Raw genomic sequence first — 20,936 nt, 5'->3', positions numbered from 1 at the left:
TTCTCCTCACCCTCGTGAACCCACACATCTCCCTACCAAACTTTCACAAGATCCTCTCCCAATATAGTAAATGCTCTTATTATAAACTAAACCTCACTAAGACCCTAGCAATGGGCATAAACATTTCGCACACAGATCTGACGACCCTGCAAAGAGACTTTGCTTATGACTGGAGGAAGGACCACATCAAATTCTTAGGAATCAAATTTACTCCCAAGACGACCGCACTATACAAAACAAACTATATTACGCTGAAGACAGAAATCCAGAATACCCTACAAGGATGGAAAGGCAAATACATCTCGTGGACAGGCCGCATAGCATCGGTGAAGATGGTAATCATGCCGAAGATCCAATACCTATTCCGAACCCTCCCAATCCAACTACCGAAAGCCTACCTAGCAGACCTACAAAAGTCCCTGAATGACTACATCTGGGACTACAAAAAGCCAAGAGTGGCCAAAGCGACGCTATACAGGCCACCAATCCATGGTGGCATGGGCCTCCCCGACGTCATAGGGTACTACAGGGCTGCACTCATAGCCCCCTTAGTGACAATCTCCCACCGACAGGAACTAACCCAGTGGGCTGAAATAGAAAAGAACCACGCCCACGGGCTGTCTCTCACGACCCTCGCATGGCTACCGAAATCACACAGGCCAAAGCCCTCGGAACTCCTGCCCACGACTGCACTGACCCTCTCAGTTTGGGACGCACACAGGAATAAAATGGGACCAATTACAACACTCAATCCAGCACTGCCATTGGATGCATTCCAAGTCCTTATACCAGACTTCAATCACGCCCTTTGGAAAAGACATGGCATATACACCCTCTCCCAAATCATGCGAGATAACAAACTTAAACCACTACCAGACCTCCAAACTGAATTCCTACTATCGGGCACAGCAACCTTTCCCTATAGACAACTAAGATCCTGGATACTTGCCCAACCAACACCTACATCATCGCACCCAATAAACGCATACTGGACGACAATTCTCAATATTTGCATGAGACTGAAACCTGCAACGAAGCTTATCTCCATAATATATGCCTCAGATCACACACGCATGCTGATCAAACCGCCCTCCTTCGTAAAGGCATGGGAACAGGACATAGGTCGTAAACTTACCACAGAACATTGGCAAACCATCTACCGCGCCAACAAACGTATGACCCTTTCTACTACTCATATGGAACTGTCTCGCAAAATATTGTACAGATGGTACCTAGTACCCACAAGGCTAAAACACAGTGTTCCAGGCACAACAGATACTTGCTGGAGATGCACAACGAATAAAGGGACTATGATCCACATCTGGTGGACTTGCCCATCTCTCCAACACTTCTGGACCCAAACACTAACACTAATAACTCAATGCACAGGAGTACGCCTACCAAGCACGCCAGAAACACTTTTGCTCCTACTACTTCCACAGGCACCACACATGCACATACGATACTTACTATATCACATTGTCATAGCAGCCCTTGCTACCATTAGCAGGCGATGGAAACACACTGCCCCCCCCACACTCCACCAATGCATAACAGCAATTGAATATACCAAAACATACGAACTTCTGGCGAGAAAAACGCAACGGGGTAAACCCTACTGGGTTGAAGCATGGAACCAATGGGACATTACCAAACCAAGGCCCGCACCAAACCAGTCAGCCAGCCAAACTGGCACCGCCCGAACATTCCCTCAAAAGTAGGCACCCCATACTGCCATAATAGTATGCCTACATAACGCACTCACGGAGGACCCTCGGGTGCAAATTTGTTGAGACACCCAAGCCTACATGTTACCCTCGACCCTACCTACCATACACGCCTGATGAAAACAGGCCTACCTCCCGCCTCTCTTCATAGCACTACGCCCACCAACTACTCCACCTGTAGAGAAACCCCCAACAGCACCCCTCCCAGGGCCCAAGATACCGAGCCCTACCATGATTCTTATACGTTTTTATGTGTCCTTATATGTCTCAAAGCGTACTGCTTCACCTGCCCAGTTAAATATGTGACATGTTGAATCCCTGTAAGCGGATGTTGATGCTTAATGTTGCTTCACATTACCCATCTCATACTGATCCATGTACCAATTCCTTCCTTTCTGTATCCAATTCCCCACGATTCTGCCGTGTGACAATGTGTAATCCGAGCTATGGTTACTAGACGATTCGTTATGTTATGCACCATGCTATCTGTGAAACCAGGAATATATTATGCTAACTCCAAACCAAAGTAATTCATGTATCCCACTGATTACCTTATGCAAATCACTGACCCCCCCCCCCTCTTCCCTTCTGTATCCCATCCCTGCCCACTTTATACTGTAAAAATAAAAATTGTCAAATTCAAAAAAAAAAAAAAAAAAATACAGTTAGAACGAAATTACGCATGTTTATATATTTTTTATCTATTTATTTTTTATTGTTTTTTTAATTTGATTTTTTAACATATTTATATATTTATTTATTTTTTATAATATATAAATATATATATATATATATAATGAAAATTATATATATATATATTTAATCAATATCATTGTACGTGTATTTTGATATTAATATATATATATAATTATGTATATATTAATATTAAAATACACGTAGACAGTGTATGTATATTTATGTGAATATGTGTATATGTGTATATATATACTTAGATCATATATATAACAAATATATAAGTATATATTATTTAATTTTACACTTATTTAACATGTTTAATTTTTTTTTCAGACAGCAGCGGGAGTACCTGTCATTACAGGCACTATCCCTGCTGGCATTGACTTGGACGGCTATGCCGTCCATGTGATCGCGGGGTCCTGCAAGGACCTCGCGATCACATGGCCCTGGGGGGCCGAAGAGGACAGAGGGGGACTCCCTGGGCTCCCAGGTAAGTCCACCATACCGCGATTGCCGGCGTGGGATCGCTGGCGACCAGGTAAGTACAAATGATCGCAGTACGTTCTATGCCGTCCTGGGGCGTTTAGAGCCACCAAAATAAGGACGGCATAGAACGTCCTGCGGTTTTAAGGGGTTAAAGAGGCACTTTAGTGCCTAAATGCAATAAATAAATAAAAAATAAAGCAAAATATAAATGTTTAGTAGATATACCATGAATAAAAATTAGCATTTTTTTAAAAAAAAATTGCTATACATATTAAAACATCTTGCACAGATTGCATATCTAATCACCTTCAGACTTTCTATGTCTGTCCAATGACAAACTTTCCAATTCAACTCATTGAGAAGTCTTTGCAAGTCTGTCTGATTGACAGCCAAGGAGGGTGTAACAAGGCTTTTTTATTTATTTATTTTTTACATAATTACCAATTGAAATCTGCACTGTTTGTAAAATGAAAAAAAGGACACAATCTTCATGCATAAAGCATTTCAGCAAGGTAACGTACTTTAGGAAAGAAATGATTTTACCCACTCGTAATCGCCATCATCAGAGATTTTCTTAATTTCGATCTTTCAGTAGATAACTCCTAATTTGATATTCTAATATGGCAATCCCAGGTAAGGAGTTATCTACAAAACAGCTGAACTATCAAACTATAAAAATTAGGAAAAGAACTCATTTGGATTTTTACTAATTTAGCAGATAACTGTCTATATTCCTATATTGGTACTTTGTTACTTTGTTTTCCCCCCTGTACATATCTTTAGTTCATAGTGATGATGTCAGTGTAAAGGTAACATGGTAAGGATTTCAAACCTGTAAGGTCCTAAGGACTGTATTTTTCCAAGAGCAGTCACATTTGCTAAATTGTCACCATTCACGTGGATCCATTGCCAGTATAGATCCGTTGGATATGCTTCAATCTCTACCTTCATTTTCACATTCTGGGCCACCTTCAAAACAATGCTGTTGTTCTGGGAGGCAGAGAGCTTAACATAACCCCTTTCTGCAGAAGAAGTATGCAAAATAGGTGAATAATTATAATAAAAATAGATCACATGAATTAAAATCTACATCATTGTCTTTGTTAATTAAAAAAAAAAAAATCACACCAAACAACCCATTCAGATGATTTAACAGGTAGAAAGAGGAGTTTAAATTGGAATTATAAGATTCTATATACATAAAAGATCTGTCAATTTAATAGAAACCTTAAATATGGAACTACAGTGGAGCAGTCTCAGATCTGAAACAAACCATATAGCACATCAAACATGGCCTATAGACCAGATGGATTATTATTACTAGTATTATTATATATATGAATTACAATTGGGTGGAATACACTGCACACAAATATGGCCATGCATTTCAATGCCAGCAATGCGAACAAACACACCCCTACATTCAGACACAAAGACTACATGCAAACACAGACAAACTTTCAAATGCTACTACTACAAACACACAACTGCATTCAAATGCCAACACTACACACAAATAAACTTTTTTTTATTTTTTGCAAGAAAGTAATACATTACGTTTATGACATTATACGAAGTTGTTCCTTGTACTTGCTTTTTCTTCTTGTTTGCGAGTGTGTGTATATAAATTGTATGCATTCGGCACTATTGCAGTGGACAATTATGCCCTCCAGAGGAAATTAGTTTGACACCCCTAATCTATGGTGTAGAGGTCTCTCTCATTTCTATATAGCCGTAGTGGTTGTACCTAGAAACGTGCTAAGCTTGAGATGGTTCAATTTTTTTTTGTTTAGGCTGCAGGAATCCACCTATCCCTGCATGGATCTGCCAAGTTGACTGCACACAGTACGTCCCCCCACCGCTCAGGGTTGGGGGCCAGGGGGGACAGTAGGTCCCCCCCCTTATTGTTTTTTTAAGGCCCCCACCCACCGCTCAGGGCTGGGGGGGGGAGGACGGTAGGTCCCCCCCCACCATTATTATCTAGGGCCCCCACCCACTGCTCAGGGGTCGGGGCCGGGGGGAGGATGGTAGGTCCCCCCCACCATTATTATCTAGGGCCCCCACCCACCGCTCAGGGGTGGGGGCCGGGGGGGACAGTAGGTCCCCCCTTATTGTTTTTTTAGGGCCCCCACCTACCGCTCAGGGGTGGGGGCCAGGGGGGGGACATTAGGTCCCCCCCCCAAACACAGGTTACTGGCTATGGGGGGATAATGTATAATAAACACAGGTTACTGGCTATGGGGGATAATGTATAATAAACACAGGTTACTGGCTATGGGGGATAATGTATAATAAACACAGGTTACTGGCTATGGAGGATAATGTATAATAAACACACAAAAAAAAAATTAATGCAGCTTCAGAATTAATCTAATTTGTATGCTGTCTAGGAGGTGGGAGGGTCTTGGAGGGAGGGTCTGCTGCTGATTGGCTGGAATGTGTCTGCTGACTGTAAGGTACAGGTTCAAAGTTTACTCAATGATGATGAATGGGGGCGGACCGAACATCGCATATGTTCGCCGTCCGTGGCGAACGCGAACACGCTATGTTCGCCAGGAACTATTCGCCAGCGAACCGTTCGGGACATCACTACCCCTCATGCCTCCATAAATATAGTAAAATATTACTGTATTCAAGCCTGAAGATGTGAACTCTGCATGCTGTTAGACTCAGAAAAACAAGAAGTCTGCTGACATCATTAGAAGTGGTGGCCTGATCCAATCACAGTGATTCCCCATAGGTTTGGCTGAGACTGATAAAGAGGCAGATCAGGGGCAGAGCCAGCATGATTCAAACACAGCACTGGCCAATCAGCATCTCCTCATAGAGATTATTTGAATCATTGAATCTCTATGAGGAAAGTTCAGTGTCTGCATGCAGAGGGAGGAGATACTGAATGTTTGGATGCATTTTAGGCAGCCATGACCCAGGAAGGATCTCTAACAGCTATCTGAGGAGTGGCCAGTGAAGTTATCACTAGGCTGTAATGTAAACACTGCATTTTCTCTGAAAATACAGTGTTCATAGGCGTGCGCACGGGGTGTGCCGGGTGTGCCTGGGCACACCCTAATCCCCGCGGCACGCCTATGTATTGAGACCGGCAGGGGAGATCTCAGGATCCCCCCTGTCGGCTCATGCAGAGCCGGCGCTATCCGAGCGCCGGCTCTGCTCTCAGCCTCCCCTCACCGGCTCACTGGCAGTGAGGGAGGCAGGAGAGGACCGGCAGCTCCGCCGGGTTCCTCTCGCGAGATCTGAGCGTTGCCGCGGCAATGCTCAGATCTCGCGTGAGTGAACTCTAGCCCTGCGGGGCTAGAGTTCACTCTCCACTGGACCACCAGGGATGGATGGCGGCAGCAGGATCCCCCCTCCCAGGCATAAGGTAAGAAGGGAGGCAGAGGCGGCTCTCTAATTAGGCGGTTTAGGCGGCCGCATAAGGCCTCGCGCTGGCTGGGGCCTCGCGGCCGCCTAAACCGCCTGTGGGCAGAGTGTGTCAGGTCCTCGGTCAGTGACCGAGGACCTGACACCAGGAGGGGGCCCGGCGGCTTGCCCGGTATGCCGCCGGGTGCGAGGCCCCTCCTGGCTGCCCGGCCACCATCGCAGACACTGGTCTGCAGCTCCGCAGTGTGCAGAGCTGCAGACCATGTGACTTGCGAGAATTGGGCAATCAGAGCGTTGCCGCGGGTTACCACGGCAACGCTCTGAAATCTCGCGAGATTACTCGGTCTGCAGCTCTGAGGAGCTGCAGACCGTGAGCAGTGGCCACCGGACCACCAGGGAGCCCACTGGACCACCAGGGAAAGGTAGGCTCTCCCTCCCCATCACCCCCCACCACCATCACCCCCACCACCCTCAGCCTCACCCCCCACGACCACCATCACCCCCCACCACCATCACCCCCCACCACCCTCAGCCTCAACCCCACTACCACCATCACCCCCACCACCCTCAGCCTCACCCCCACCACCATCACCCCCCACCACCCTCAGCCTCACCCCCACCACCATCACCACCATCACCCCCACCACCCTCAGCCTCAGCCTCACCCCCCCACCACCATCACCCCCCACCACCATCACCCCCACCACCCTCAGCCTCACCCCCACGACCACCATCACCCCCCACCACCATCACCCCCACCACCCTCAGCCTCACCCCCCACGACCACCATCACCCCCCACCACCATCACCCCCCACCACCCTCAGCCTCAACCCCACTACCACCATCACCCCCACCACCCTCAGCCTCACCCCCACCACCATCACCCCCCACCACCCTCAGCCTCACCCCCACCACCATCAACACCATCACCCCCACCACCCTCAGCCTCAGCCTCACCCCCCCCACCACCATCACCCCCACCACCATCACCCCCCACCACCATCACCCCCCACCACCATCACCCCCACCACCATCACCCCCACCACCCTCAGCCTCACCCCACCACAACCATCACCCCCACCACCCTCACCCCCACCACCCTCAGCTTCACCCCCCACCACCCTCAGCTTCACCCCCCACCACCATCACCCCCACCACCCTCAGCATCACCCCCCACCACCACCATCACCCCCCACCACCATCAGCCTCACCCCCCACCACCACCATCACCCCCTCAGCCTCACTCCCCACCACCATCACCCTCAGCTTCACCCCCCACCACCATCACCCCCACCACCCTCAGCCTCACCCCCCACCACCCTCAGCTTCACCCCCCACCACCATCACCCCTCACCACCCTCACCATCACCCCTCCCCACCATCACCCCCCACCACCCTCAGCTTCACCCCACCACCATCACCCCTCCCCACCCTCAGCCTCACCCCCACCACCCTCAGCCTCACCATCCCCCATAACCCCTCCCCACCCTCAGCCTCACCCGCCACCACCCTCGGCCTCACCATCCCCCATAACCCCTCCCCACCTTCAGCCTCACCCCCACCACCCTCACCATTACCCCTTCACCCTCAGCCTCACCCCCCCACCACCCTCAGCCTCACCATCCCCCATAACCCCCCACCACCCTCAGCCTCACCCCCCACCACCATCACCCCCACCACCCTCAGCTTCACCCCCCACCACCATCACCCCCACCACCCTCAGCATCACCCCCCACCACCACCATCACCCCCCACCACCATCAGCCTCACCCCCCACCACCACCATCACCCCCCTCAGCCTCACCCCCCACCACCACCATCACCCCCCTCAGCCTCACTCCCCACCACCATCACCCTCATCTTCACCCCCCACCACCATCACCCCCACCACCCTCAGCCTCACCCCCACCACCCTCAGCTTCACCCCCCACCACCATCACCCCTCACCACCCTCACCATCACCCCTCCCCACCATCACCCCCCACCACCCTCAGCCTCACCATCCCCATAACCCCCCACCACCCTCAGCATCACCCCTCACCACCCTCAGCTTCACCACCCACCACCACCCTCAACATCACCACCCTCAACATCACCACCCTCAGCATCACCCCCTCAGCATCACCCCCTCAGCCTCACCCCCCTCAGCCTCACCCCCCACCACCCTCAGCATCACCACCCTCAGCATCACGCCTCACCACCCTCAGCATCGCCCCTCACCACCCTCAGCATTACCCCCCACCACCCTCAGCGTCACCACCCTCAGCCTCCCCCACTCACCATCACCCCCTCCTTCTCACATCACCCCCCTCTCACTCTCACATTACCCCCTCTCACTCTCAAATTACTATCACCCCCCGCTCCCTCTCACATTACCATCACCCCCCGCTCCCTCTCACATTACCATCACCCCCCGCTCCCTCTCACATTACCATCACCCCCCGCTCCCTCTCACATTACCATCACCCCCCGCTCCCTCTCACATTACCATCAACCCCCCGCTCCCTCTCACCATCACACCCCCCCGCTCCCTCTCACCATCACACCCCCCCGCTCCCTCTCACCATCACACCCCCCCGCTCCCTCTCACCATCACACCCCCCGCTCCCTCTCACCATCAGCTACCCCATACACATAGGGTCTCAGAAAAAAACGCAAACATGCTCACAGAGACATACATTCGCACACACAAGGATACTCTCTGTCAGACACACTCTCAGGCACATACACAGGTAGACAGTGCATCAATGTGTATATGTGACACTTTTTTGTTAGTGGGGCCTCATGTTTGCGTTTCGCCTAAGGCCTCATAAAGTCTAGAGCCGCCTCTGAAGGGAGGGGGGATAACTGATCTGCCCCCACCTCCACTGGACCACCAGGGAAAGCAGCAGGGAAGGACCCCCCCTCCCTACATAAAGTGAGAAGGGAGGGGGGATATCAAGTAATGTACCCCCACCTCCACCCCCCACAATCACCCACACACATACACAGCACCCACACACATACACAGCACCCACACACATACACAGCACCCACACACATACACAGCACCCACACACATACACAGCACCCACACACATACACAGCACCCACATACATACAAAGCACCCATACACATACAAAGCACCTATACACATACACAGCACCTATACACATACACAGCACCTATACACATACACAGCACCTATACACATACACAGCACCCACACACATACACAGCACCCACACACATACACAGCACCCACACACATACACAGCACCCACACACATACACAGCACCCACACACATACACAGCACACACACATACAGCACCCACACACATACACAGCACCCACAGACATACACAGCACCAACACACATACAGCACCTACACACATACACAGCACACACACACATACAGCACCTACACACATACAGCACCTACACACATACAGCACCTACACACATACAGCACCCACACACATACCGCACCCACACACATACACAGCACCAACACACATACAGCACCCACACACACAGCACCCTCACACACATTACACAAACAGCACCCTCACAGTCACACAGCACACTAACAGTACCCTCACAAACACAAACAGGACCCTAACAAACACACACACAAACAGCACCCTCACACACAGTACATTTACAGCACCCTCACAAGTGCACACACACACACAAACAGCACCCTGACACACAGTACATTCACAGCACCCTCACAAGCACGCACACACAAACACCCTCACCCACATAGTACACTACCAGCACCCTCACACACACATCACACTAACAGCACTCTCACACAGCACACACACAGCTTTGTGTGTGTGTGTATATATGTGTATATATATATACATACATACATACATACATACATATACATATATATATATATATACACGCCGCTTGTGCTTTAGGGTGCACACCCTAATGCAATAGGCTGCGCACGCCTATGACAGTGTTTACAGCAAAAGCCTGAAGGTAATGATTCTACTCACTAGAACAAATTCAATAAGCTGTAGTTGTTCTGGTGATTATAGTGTCACTTTAACCTCAAATATCCAGAACCACCATCTCTCTTCCTCCTGAAGCAAGTGGAGTTTAAGAGATCATACTTTTTTTCCACATATATTAAAAGTCTCCAAGCATCTTCTCAAGCTGCTTATTATATTTAATAATGATTTTACTTATAAAAATGTAACTCGATTGTTTAATATTTCAGACATTTTCTTTACCTACAACTTTAAGAGTTGTGAAAGTCGTACTGGATCCTGCTTTGTTTGTGCCAGTGCATTTGTAAATCCCACTGTCAGTCATTTTCACCTCAGGGATATGTAATACAGAGATTTTGGTCCAAGTGTGTTTGTTATATGTGAAATGATAAGTCACCAACACCTGGTAAAAATAAAAATAAAATATTTATCAGAGTTTGCCTACTTTATTATTTACAGATAATGGTCCTTCTATAAAAAGAGATTTCTCTACATGAGTATTGGTTGCCAAAAAATACATTTTAAAAGTTTGGGCTTCAATACGTAAGGAACAAAAAGGAAACAAACCTTATAGGTTAACATGTAATAGCAATGTGGCAAAAAATATCTCACAAAGTGGAAAGACGAGACAAGGGAATATGATAGAAACATTTAAATACATAAATGGAATCAACACAGTAAAGGAGAATACTATATTTAAAAGAAGAAAAACTACCACAACAAGAGGACATAGTCTTAAATTAGAGGGGCAAAGGTTTAAAAATAATATCAGGAAGTATTACTTTACTGAGAGGGTAGTGGACGCATGGAATAGCCTTCCAGTTGAAGTGGTAGAGGTTAACACAGTAAAGGAGTTTAAGCATGCGTGGGATAGGCATAAGGCTATCCTAACTATAAGATAAGGCCAGGGGTGTATCCTGGTTTTGTGCTGCCCTAGGCAGGACAAAACTCAGGCGCCCCCTCACCCCCACCCCCCCCCCCCCCGCCACCCCCACCCAACCCTTCCCCCGCCTTCTAAATACACACACACTGACAGATACGCATCCATTAGCTAACTGTTAGCTAATGGATGCGTATCTGTCAGTGTGTGTGTATGAGTGTATGAGTGTGTCTGTTAGTGAGTGTGTCTGTTAGTGAGTGTGTCTGTTAGTGAGTGTGTCTGTTAGTGAGTGTGTCTGTTAGTGTGTGTGTCTGTTAGTGTGTGTATGTCAGTGTGTGTGAGTGTCTGTTAGTGAGTGTGTCTGTTAGCTGCTAACAGACACACTCACACACTCACTAACAGACACACTCACACACACTGACATACACACACTAACAGACACACACAGTCAGACACACTCTAACAGACACACTCTCTCACACACACACTCTAACAGACAAACAGACACACTCACACTCACTAACAGACACACACTAACAGACACACTCACACACACTAACAGACACACTCACACACACTAACAGACACACACAGTCAGACACACTCACACACACTCTCACACTCACTAACAGACACACACACACACACTAACAGACACACTCACACACACTAACAGACACACTCACACACACTAACAGACACACACAGTCAGACACACTCACACACAGTCAGACACACACACACACTAACAGACACACTCACTAACAGACACACACACTCACATTAACTCATTTTTTTTTTAATTTACCCCCCCAGCCTCCTTACCTTTGGGAATGCTGGGGGGTTCTCCCTCTCCCTGGGGTCTAGTGGGGCTGCCGGTCGGGCTGCTGGGCTGGTTGCTGGGCAGGCGGCTGGCGAGGGAGCACTTCCTCTGAGCTGTCTGCTCAGCTCCCTCGCGCGCCGCAGAGTGAGGCTGGGAGGCGGAGCCGGAATATGACGTCATATTCCGGCTCCCAGCCTCACTCTGCGGCGCGCGAGGGAGCTGAGCAGACAGCTCAGAGGAAGTGCTCCCTCGCCAGCCGCCCGCCCGCCCGCCCAGCAACCAGCCCAGCAGCCACCAGCCCAGGATGTCTGTTAGCCGCAAGGCTAACAAGGCATTTGCCCTGGGCGTTTGGGGGCGGCTTTTTTTGCCGCCCCCTGGAAAATGCCGCCCAAGGCAAATGCCTTGTTTGCCTCGCGGCAAATACGCCCCTGGATAAGGCCAGAGACTAATAAAAGTATTTAGAAAATTGGGCAGACTAGATGGGCCGAATTGGTTATCTGCCGTCACATTCTATGTTTCTATGTATACAAATCAAAGCATATCACAGGTCATTCATGGTCTCCTAGGTGCATCTCTTCATTTGCCTGAACTTCTTATACAGCCAGATGTCACCAGCCCATGAAAAGTAATATTGTACGGAAAATAAATGGTCACAATAGTGTGGTACTGCAAAAATGACCAAACAAATGTATTAAAAGATCACACTATGTTCTGTGATATGTCTTTTTTAGTCATAAGTCTGCTAGTATTATTTTTATACTTACGTTTTCTGCATTATATTGCCATTTCACTTGGGGTTCTACACTGCTTGACACTTTGCAGGTAATCGTGAGGGGTTCCCCTTCTATTTGAATATGTAAGTAAGAGTCCAGCTCAAGTGAAGGTACCACCTTTGGCACTGGAACAATGAAAAATTTAATTTTAGCATCAGAATACAACTGCTATTCACTATTTCTTAATAGTTAGTACGTTTTCTTCAGGCCCAATCCTTTTCAGTTTGGGAAATATATTTGTAAATGTTTGTATAATAATCAATCAATCTGGAAAGAAATATAAAGACTCATAAGATCTTGGTGTAGACTTTTAGTTGGAACATCAGGCAAATAATTGACGTTTCAGTTTTTCTCTTGTGCCAAGTACTCATTGGAAACATGACTCAGTTTGAGGCAGCTGAAGAACTTTATGTATGGCTAATGGGTTGCTTATTGATTAAATGTATGAAGGTAAGTCTCCAAAATTGTGACTAGTGCTATTGATGTATTACATAGTATCTTGTCAAATCCAGTAAAGAATAAATCATTGCACAAATGTGTAATGGAAGAGCACTGGTAAATAGTTAATACAGTGGGACCTCGGTTTACAAACTCCTCGGTTAACATAATTTTCGGTTTACAAATGAAAATCCATTGAAAATAATGCCTCGGTTTAGAATTTTTTTTTTGCAATACAAAGCAAGTTTCCCCAGGATGCATTGCACCTGGGAGGTTTATAGCACTGCCCACTGCATGCTGGAGCCTGTGGGTAGCACGTGGCGTCGAGTGTAGAGGTGTTGGAGCGGCTTTTGCATCGATTTCTGGAGCCATCATGGACATTTTTGCAGTTGTTTTGGGACTTTTTGGTGCATTTCTCAAGCTGTGGAAAGGTAGGGAGCTGAGCTTTGTCGTTTGCATGCCTTTTATTGTGTGTTCTGCATTGTGGGTTGGTTTCCATGCCAGTTCATTTTGACTTTTTTCTGACCTCCAGAACGGATTTGGTTTTCAATGCATTACTATGGGAAACCGCGTTTCGGTTTACAAATTTTTCGCAATAAGAAACGTCCCGGAGAACGCATTCAATTTGTAAACTGAGGCCCCACTGTATAATAAACAAATATTTACTAGGTAATTCTAGATAGAAATAAGTCAGTATAGTACGGGTTTGTGAATTATGAAATTTACATTGCAAGAATATTGACATTATTTATTTATGCAAGAAAGATATTTTTTTATTATTTTTTTGCAAGATTTTGACTTGGGCATTGAGTGGATTTGGCAATTTTCTTGTATTAGCCTCTCTATATGTAGTTCAGGATTTTAGAACCATTCAGTCTTACCTTCTTTTACAGACAGAGTTATTTCATCAGAATGTTTCCCTCTTGCTTGACATATGTATATATTGTCAAACTCGATTTGCACATTATAGATAGTAAATCCTTTATGGGGATTAAAAGTTGCATTCATTGTTGCTGGAATTGGGATAACATTATTATTACTGAGCATTTTCAGGGAAATCGCAGATATTGGTATTGTTGGGTCTGTTATCAAGCATGGTAAAATGGCTTCTGTGTCTTCATCAACATAAATTCTATCTTCAAGGTTATGCCAGAGCTGGGAGCCTAGTGAAGAAAGTAAATAATATTATTAACATGGTAACTTTTATTTTAGAGTATTGGCAGCACTTTTTATTCAAGTGTGCCTCAGCAGAGTTTAGACATTTAACTTACGAGGTGTATCAAATTGAAAAAAACGGTTGCTAGTTTGTCCTTGTGTTCTCTTCATAGCCTGAAAAAAGCCATTTTTTTCTGGCCTTAATGCTTTGCTTAAGAAGACCAGCACTGACAGTACAATTAGCCTTTACAGGGCTTCTAACATATCCTTGCGGTGCAAGTATGACTTGAGGACAGAGTTGGGGACCATTAGCATATTGGGTTGTGTAAAAGTGAAGCTATTAGTATAGAGAAATGTTAAATGAACACTCTAGGCACTATAACCACAACAGCTTGCTGTTTCTGGAGTGCCCTGCTGCGCACCTCATGGGGATCATTTGAATCACTCTTACTTAGGAACTTACAGCTCTACAGCATTAGCAGTAGAGGCGGGGAGTGGTTGCCGGTAGACCCCAGGTTTAACTGGTAGTAGAGGCAGGTGGTGGTGCCTGGTGGTACCCATCAAGCTGTAATAGTTATCGTGCTTGCATTATACCTATAAGGTATGTGGCATTTTCCAATTCCACTTTCTAACTATTAGGATCAATGGAATATATATTTTTTATATGTCTGCTAGATGGACTGGTTAACCTAACTAAGGGTGTCTGTTCACATAGAAGTAGCAATTTCAAATAAGGGAATATGTTATGTATGTTTCTAAAAATCTTCCCCAGGCTCATGGTGCACAGAAGACCTAATTAGAGTTGTAGCTGCTGGGATGACCAACACTAACATCACAATATGATTATAGATGCCGTTATAACTATGTAGAAACAAAACAGTCCAACAATAATTACATTCAGCAAACATCAGAGGAAAAGTGGACAGACACTAAACCTTTAAAACAAGACATTTATGGAAAAATTGAAAGTACTGAGCTATGATTTTATGTTTATAGTAAATACTGAGTACTGATATGCACTGAACAAAATTATAGACGCAACACTTTTGTTTTTGCCCCCATTTTTCATGAGCTGAACTCAAGGATCGAATACTTTTTCTATGTACACAAAAGGCCTCTTTCTCTCAAATATTGTTCACAAATCTGTCTAAATTTGTGTTAGTGTTTCTATCTGTTTTCACGTCTATGCAACAGCATTATCACTCCGTAACTTCACACTTAATTTTGGTTTTGCCCCCCTAAATAAGTTCACTGAGGGCGCGTATTGCACACGAACAAGACATAAGATATAAACTATACTTGAGATCCACTTACATGCTATGCACCATATTTCGGATTACACGCACTTTGTTCTTTTTCTAAAACTTCAGTTGAAGCGACCTTAATATTTTACCTGGATAGCTGTGTTATTGTTAAGTTCAGCAACCTCACAACTGCAACCGCGATTAACCTTGATGTATTGTAATATTGCAATAATATTATATACCAGTCTAAATTGTAACATGTTCGCATTTACAACTGCAAATGTATGCAAATTACAGTGAATAAAAGCATTTACAAAAAAATAAAAATAAATAATAAAGGTGCTAAATCGTAGCAATCAAGCTGCTGAAAAAGGGATTAAAAAGCTGGGTTAGAAAAAAAGAAATCTGTGTTAGTGAGCACTTCTCCTTTGTCGAGATAATCCATCCTCCTCACAGGTGTGGCATATCAAGATGCTGATTAGACAGCATTATTATTGCACAGGTGTGCCTTAGGCTGGCCACAATAAAAGGCCGCTCTAAAATGTGCAGTTTTACTGTAGTGGAGGGATCCAGGGGGGTGGGGGGATCTGAAAACCAGTCAGTATCTGGTGTGACCACCATTTGCCTCACGAATTGCAACACATCTCCTTCGGATAGAGTTGATCACGTTGTTGATTGTAGCTTGTGGAATGTTAGTCCACTCCTCTTCAATGGCTGTGCGAAGTTGCTGGATATTGGCAATACCTGGAACACGCTGTCGTATATGCCGATCCAGAGCATTCCAAACATGCTTAATGGGTGACATGTACGGTGAGTATGCTGGCCATGCAAGAACCGCGATGTTTTCAGCTTCCAGGAATTGTGTTCAGATTTTTGTAACATGGGGCCGTGCATTATCATGCTGCAACATGAGGTGATGGTCATGGATGAATGGCACAACAATGGGCCTCAGGATCTCGTCACGGTATCTCTGTGCATTCAAAATACCATCAATAAAATACACCTGTGTTTGTGTCAGGGTTCTTACCTGAGATGGGAGTCTGTAGCGCAGATAGCAGATATGTTGCTCACTCTTGCAGACACAGTCCAAGGTTAGCCAGAGAATAAGCCATCTGGACTGTGATTCTGTGCATGGAGGCTGTGCAGGAAAGGTGATTCCAATGCAATACCGACAAGGACACAAACAGCAGGATAGTCAAGGGATAGCCGAAGTCAAAGGATGCCAGAAGTTAGGATTACTGAAGTGTAGCCGAAGTCAAGGGATGCCAGACGTCAGGATAAACAAAGTTTTCCTGATATGCCACACCTGTGAGGTGGATAATCTTAGCGAAGGAGAAGTGCTCACTAACACAGATTTAGACAGATTTGTGAACAATATTTGAGAGAAATAGGCCTTTTGTGTACATAGAAAAAGTCTATAAGTTTATAATTTTATTCAGTGTATATATATAGTGAGTTGTAGGTAATATTTTATTATATATATATATATATATATATATATATATATACTATTAATAATGTTGTTTTTCTATCCTCCCTTAAATTATTGAGTCCCTCCCTAATAAAATAAAATATTACTTAAACTCACCATTTAACCAACACTTACTCCGTCTTGCTGTAGCTATTGCTTCATCACTTCTGACAATATCATTCTTGATTATCTCAAGCCAATACAATAACTCTCATAGAGAGTGCACGGCCGCACTTTGGATAGAGAAATAGTAAATTAAATGCTTCTCTATGAGACGTATTAACAGTGTTCTCTGACGAAAGTTTAGACTTTGAGTGAATTCATTAATTGACAGTCAATACATGCATAGATTTGTGTAATTCTCTGTTTTATTCCAATGGAGATACTGACAAAACCTGAACTGTTGGTGGTCTATGAGGATTGGGTTGGAGAACAGTATATAACTATTTAATCACATTGAATTGGTTATAGTGCCTGGAGTCCCCTGAGCGAGTGTCCCTGGCTGCTCCGACTGGAGTTATGGTTAAGGCAGAGATTACACCCTTCCTTAGTCATACCAATTAACTTCAGCAATGAAAGCTGAGATAGATTGAAAGTGGCCAGGTGACACTCTTATCCAATCACCACAGCCCATTGCTGTTCAGGTCAATGCTTTCTCATTATCCAAAGTAGCACAGAGGGGACACGCTGCTGGGGATAAAACATTAAAACAGATTAAACTGAATGCAGATATTAGATTTCAGCTTATTACAAAGTTTGTACAGAATATTCTTACCTGTTACAAAGAGGTGCACTGAGGCCTTTTCTGAAACATTCGTGCTGTAGAAGCATTCGTAGGTCCCAGTTTGCAAATTTGTTGCCCCAGTAATTTCCAGCATGCTCATGGTGTCATTGTTTGTAACTTTTATTTTTTTTGATGAGCTTGGCATCTTCCATGTCACAGTCTGTGTCCCAGAGCAATTTAAAGTAATGGATTCTCCTTTTTTGATAATAAGCTCTTCTCCAACAGGTTCAATAACTGGAGAAGCCAGAGCTGTGATAAAAAGATGTCAGAAAAAACAAAACTGTTATTTGAACTACATATTTTATTACATTAAAAACTGTAGCAATATTGCAGTCAATGCTTCTCATTTAATTAAGCATAAAATAACAGAAACCAACTGTTAATCTTCCTGTGTGTTCTTTGATAATATGGAAAGAGACAGATAAGTAAAAAAAAAAAAAAAGGGTCCATATCATAATTAAAAAGGAGTAAATTGGAAACGGTAAATAACACATCCCATGCATGATCATAACATTTCTACTGGAGTTTTCCTTATTATGATGATCTCCCAGCCAATCAAATGCTTTTCATGGAAAAGCATTGGGACAAAGAACACGTGTGCGCCAATCTACGCAATCTACATGATAGTCATACAGTTTTTATGATATCAAAACATGTGACATCAAAACATGTTAAATATTTAATGCAATCACATAATGCTTAACCCCTTAAGGACACATGACATGTGTGACATGTCATGATTCCCTTTTATTCCAGAAGTTTGGTCCTTAAGGGGTTAAAGGACCACTATAGTCACCCAGACCACTTCAGCTCAATAAAGTGGTCTGAGTGCCAGGTCCCTCTAGTGTTAACCCTGCAGCTGAAAACATAGAAGTTTCAGAGAAACCGCTATGTTGACATTGAGGGTAAATCCAGCCTCTTGTGGCTGTCTCCCTGACAGCCACTAGAGGTCGCTTCTGCGATTCTCAGTGTGAAGATTGCATTTAACTCAAGTTGGATGTCCATAGGAAAACATTGATTAAGGTAAGTGGCTGAAAGGGTTTTAACCCCTTCAACACAGTGGGAGGGGGGCTCTGGATTTTGAATGGTCTGAGTGCCAACATACATTTGTATTTTATGAAAAAGATGGGGCTACCAAGTGATAATAAGGAGGGAGGCACAGGGCAAACAGGGCTCTGCAGACCTCCTTTTCCAGTACTTAAGTAGGAGGCTAGGAAAGATTGCATTGAACATCTGGAAAAGCAGCATTTTTATTGATCTCTCAGTTTGCATAGTTAACAAGATTTTGTTATCCTTGACACCACATTTTAGATATTGGTTAAATTTTTCCAGTGAGAGTACTAACATAAAATATACTGGACAAAATTATAAACGCAACACTTTTGTTTTCGCTCCGATTTTTCATGAGCCGAACTCTTACTTTTTCTATGTACACAGAAGGCCTATTTCTCTCAAATATCATTCACAACTCTGTCTAAATCTGTGTTCGTGAGCACTTCTTCTTTGCCGAGATAATCCATCCACCTCACAGGTGTGGCATATCAAGATGCTGATTAGATAGCATGATTATTGCAAAGGTGTGCCTTAGGCTGGCCACAATAAAAGGTCAGTCAGTATCTGGTGTGACCACCGATTGCCTCACACAGTGCAACACATCTCCTTCGCATAGAGTTGATCAGGTTGTTGATTGGGGCCTTCCTTTCAAACCTCTACATAATGCTGCTCCCACCTATCTATCCTCTCTAATACACAAGTATGTCCAGTGTAGGCGCTTAGACTTCTTCTGAAGACTTATGTCTATCTTCTGTCTGTAGTCCCACCTCTGATGCTCGCCTTCAAGTCTTCTCGAGGGCTACACTGTTTTTGCAGAACTCACTTCCCTCCTCCATTAGATGCTCACCCATAACCACTCCTTCAAAAAATCATTAAAAATCCACTTCTTCATAAAAGCGTATCAATTAAACTGTTAATAGCTCCCCACTGATTCCTCTCTTGCAACTGTCATTAGTCTAATACTATCCTTACCTTTTGTGTCACTTTACCCCACTCCTTCTAGCATGAAATCTCATTGAGCAGGGCCCTCAACCCCTCTGTTCCTGTGTGTTCAACTTGTCTGGTTACAACTACATGTTTGTTCGTTCACCCACTGTAAAGCGCTGCAGAATTTGTTGGTGCTATATAAATAATAACATAATAATAATAATAATAATAATAATAAATGTTGGTCCACTCCTCTTCAATGGCTGTGCGAAGTTGCTGGCATCCCAAACATACTCAATGGGTGACATGTCCGGTGAGTATGCCGGCCATGCAAGAACTGGGATGTTTTCAGCTTCCAGGAATTGTGTACAGATCTTTGCAACATGGGGCCGTGCATGATCATGAGGTGATGGTCGTGGATGAATGGCACAACAATGGGCCTCCTGATCTCGTTGCGATATCTCTGTGCATTCAAAATGCCATCAATAAAATGCACCTGTTTTCATTGTCTATAACATATGCCTGCCTATACCATAGCCCCACCGCCACCATGGGCCACTTGATCCACAACTTTGACATCAGCAAACCGCTCACCAACATGCCATCTGCCCTGTACAGTGAAAACCGGGATTCATACATGAAGAGAACACCTCTCCAAAGTGCCAGGCACCATCGAATGTGAGCATTTGCCCACTCAAGTCGGTTACAACAACGAACTGCAGTCAGGTCGAGACCCCGAGCAGGCAGATGAGCTTCCCTGCAATGGTTTCTGACAGTTTGTGCAGAAATTCTTTGGTTAGGCAAACCAATTGTTGCAGCAGCTGTCCGGGTGGCTGGTCTTAGACGATCTTGGAGGTGAAGATGCTGGATGTGGAGGTTGTGGGCTAGTGTGGTTACACATGGCCTTTGGCTGTGAGGCCGGTTGGATGTACTGCCAAATTCTTTGAAACTCCTTTAGAAACGGTTTATGGTAGAGAAATGAACATTCAATTCACGGGCAACAGCTCAAGTGGACATTCCTGCAGTCAGCATGCCAATTGCACGCTCACTCAAAACCTGCAACATCTGTTGCATTGTGCTGTGTGATAAAACTGCACATTTTAATGTGGC

The 20,936-nt window shown here is 45.1% G+C and overlaps 1 protein-coding gene across 1 annotated transcript in view; it reads right to left on the bottom strand.

Annotated features, from left to right (window-relative positions):
• The window catches only part of CSF1R (colony stimulating factor 1 receptor), an 85,192-nt gene that overhangs the window by 41,191 nt on the left and 23,065 nt on the right, over positions 1-20,936 (bottom strand). Inside the window, exons 2-6 of the mRNA XM_063445409.1 lie at positions 17,838-18,095; positions 14,074-14,355; positions 12,746-12,879; positions 10,522-10,681; positions 3,742-3,931 (exon numbers count right to left, since the gene is read on the bottom strand). Coding sequence (XP_063301479.1) covers positions 3,742-3,931; positions 10,522-10,681; positions 12,746-12,879; positions 14,074-14,355; positions 17,838-18,095 — 1,024 coding nt within the window. The remainder of the gene's footprint in view (positions 1-3,741; positions 3,932-10,521; positions 10,682-12,745; positions 12,880-14,073; positions 14,356-17,837; positions 18,096-20,936) is intronic.

Source organism: Pelobates fuscus, chromosome 3 (genome assembly GCF_036172605.1).
Source record: "Pelobates fuscus isolate aPelFus1 chromosome 3, aPelFus1.pri, whole genome shotgun sequence".
Lineage (NCBI taxonomy): Eukaryota > Metazoa > Chordata > Amphibia > Anura > Pelobatidae > Pelobates > Pelobates fuscus.
The sequence above is the reverse complement of the archived record's forward strand: the minus strand, read 5'-3'. Positions and strand labels throughout refer to the sequence as shown.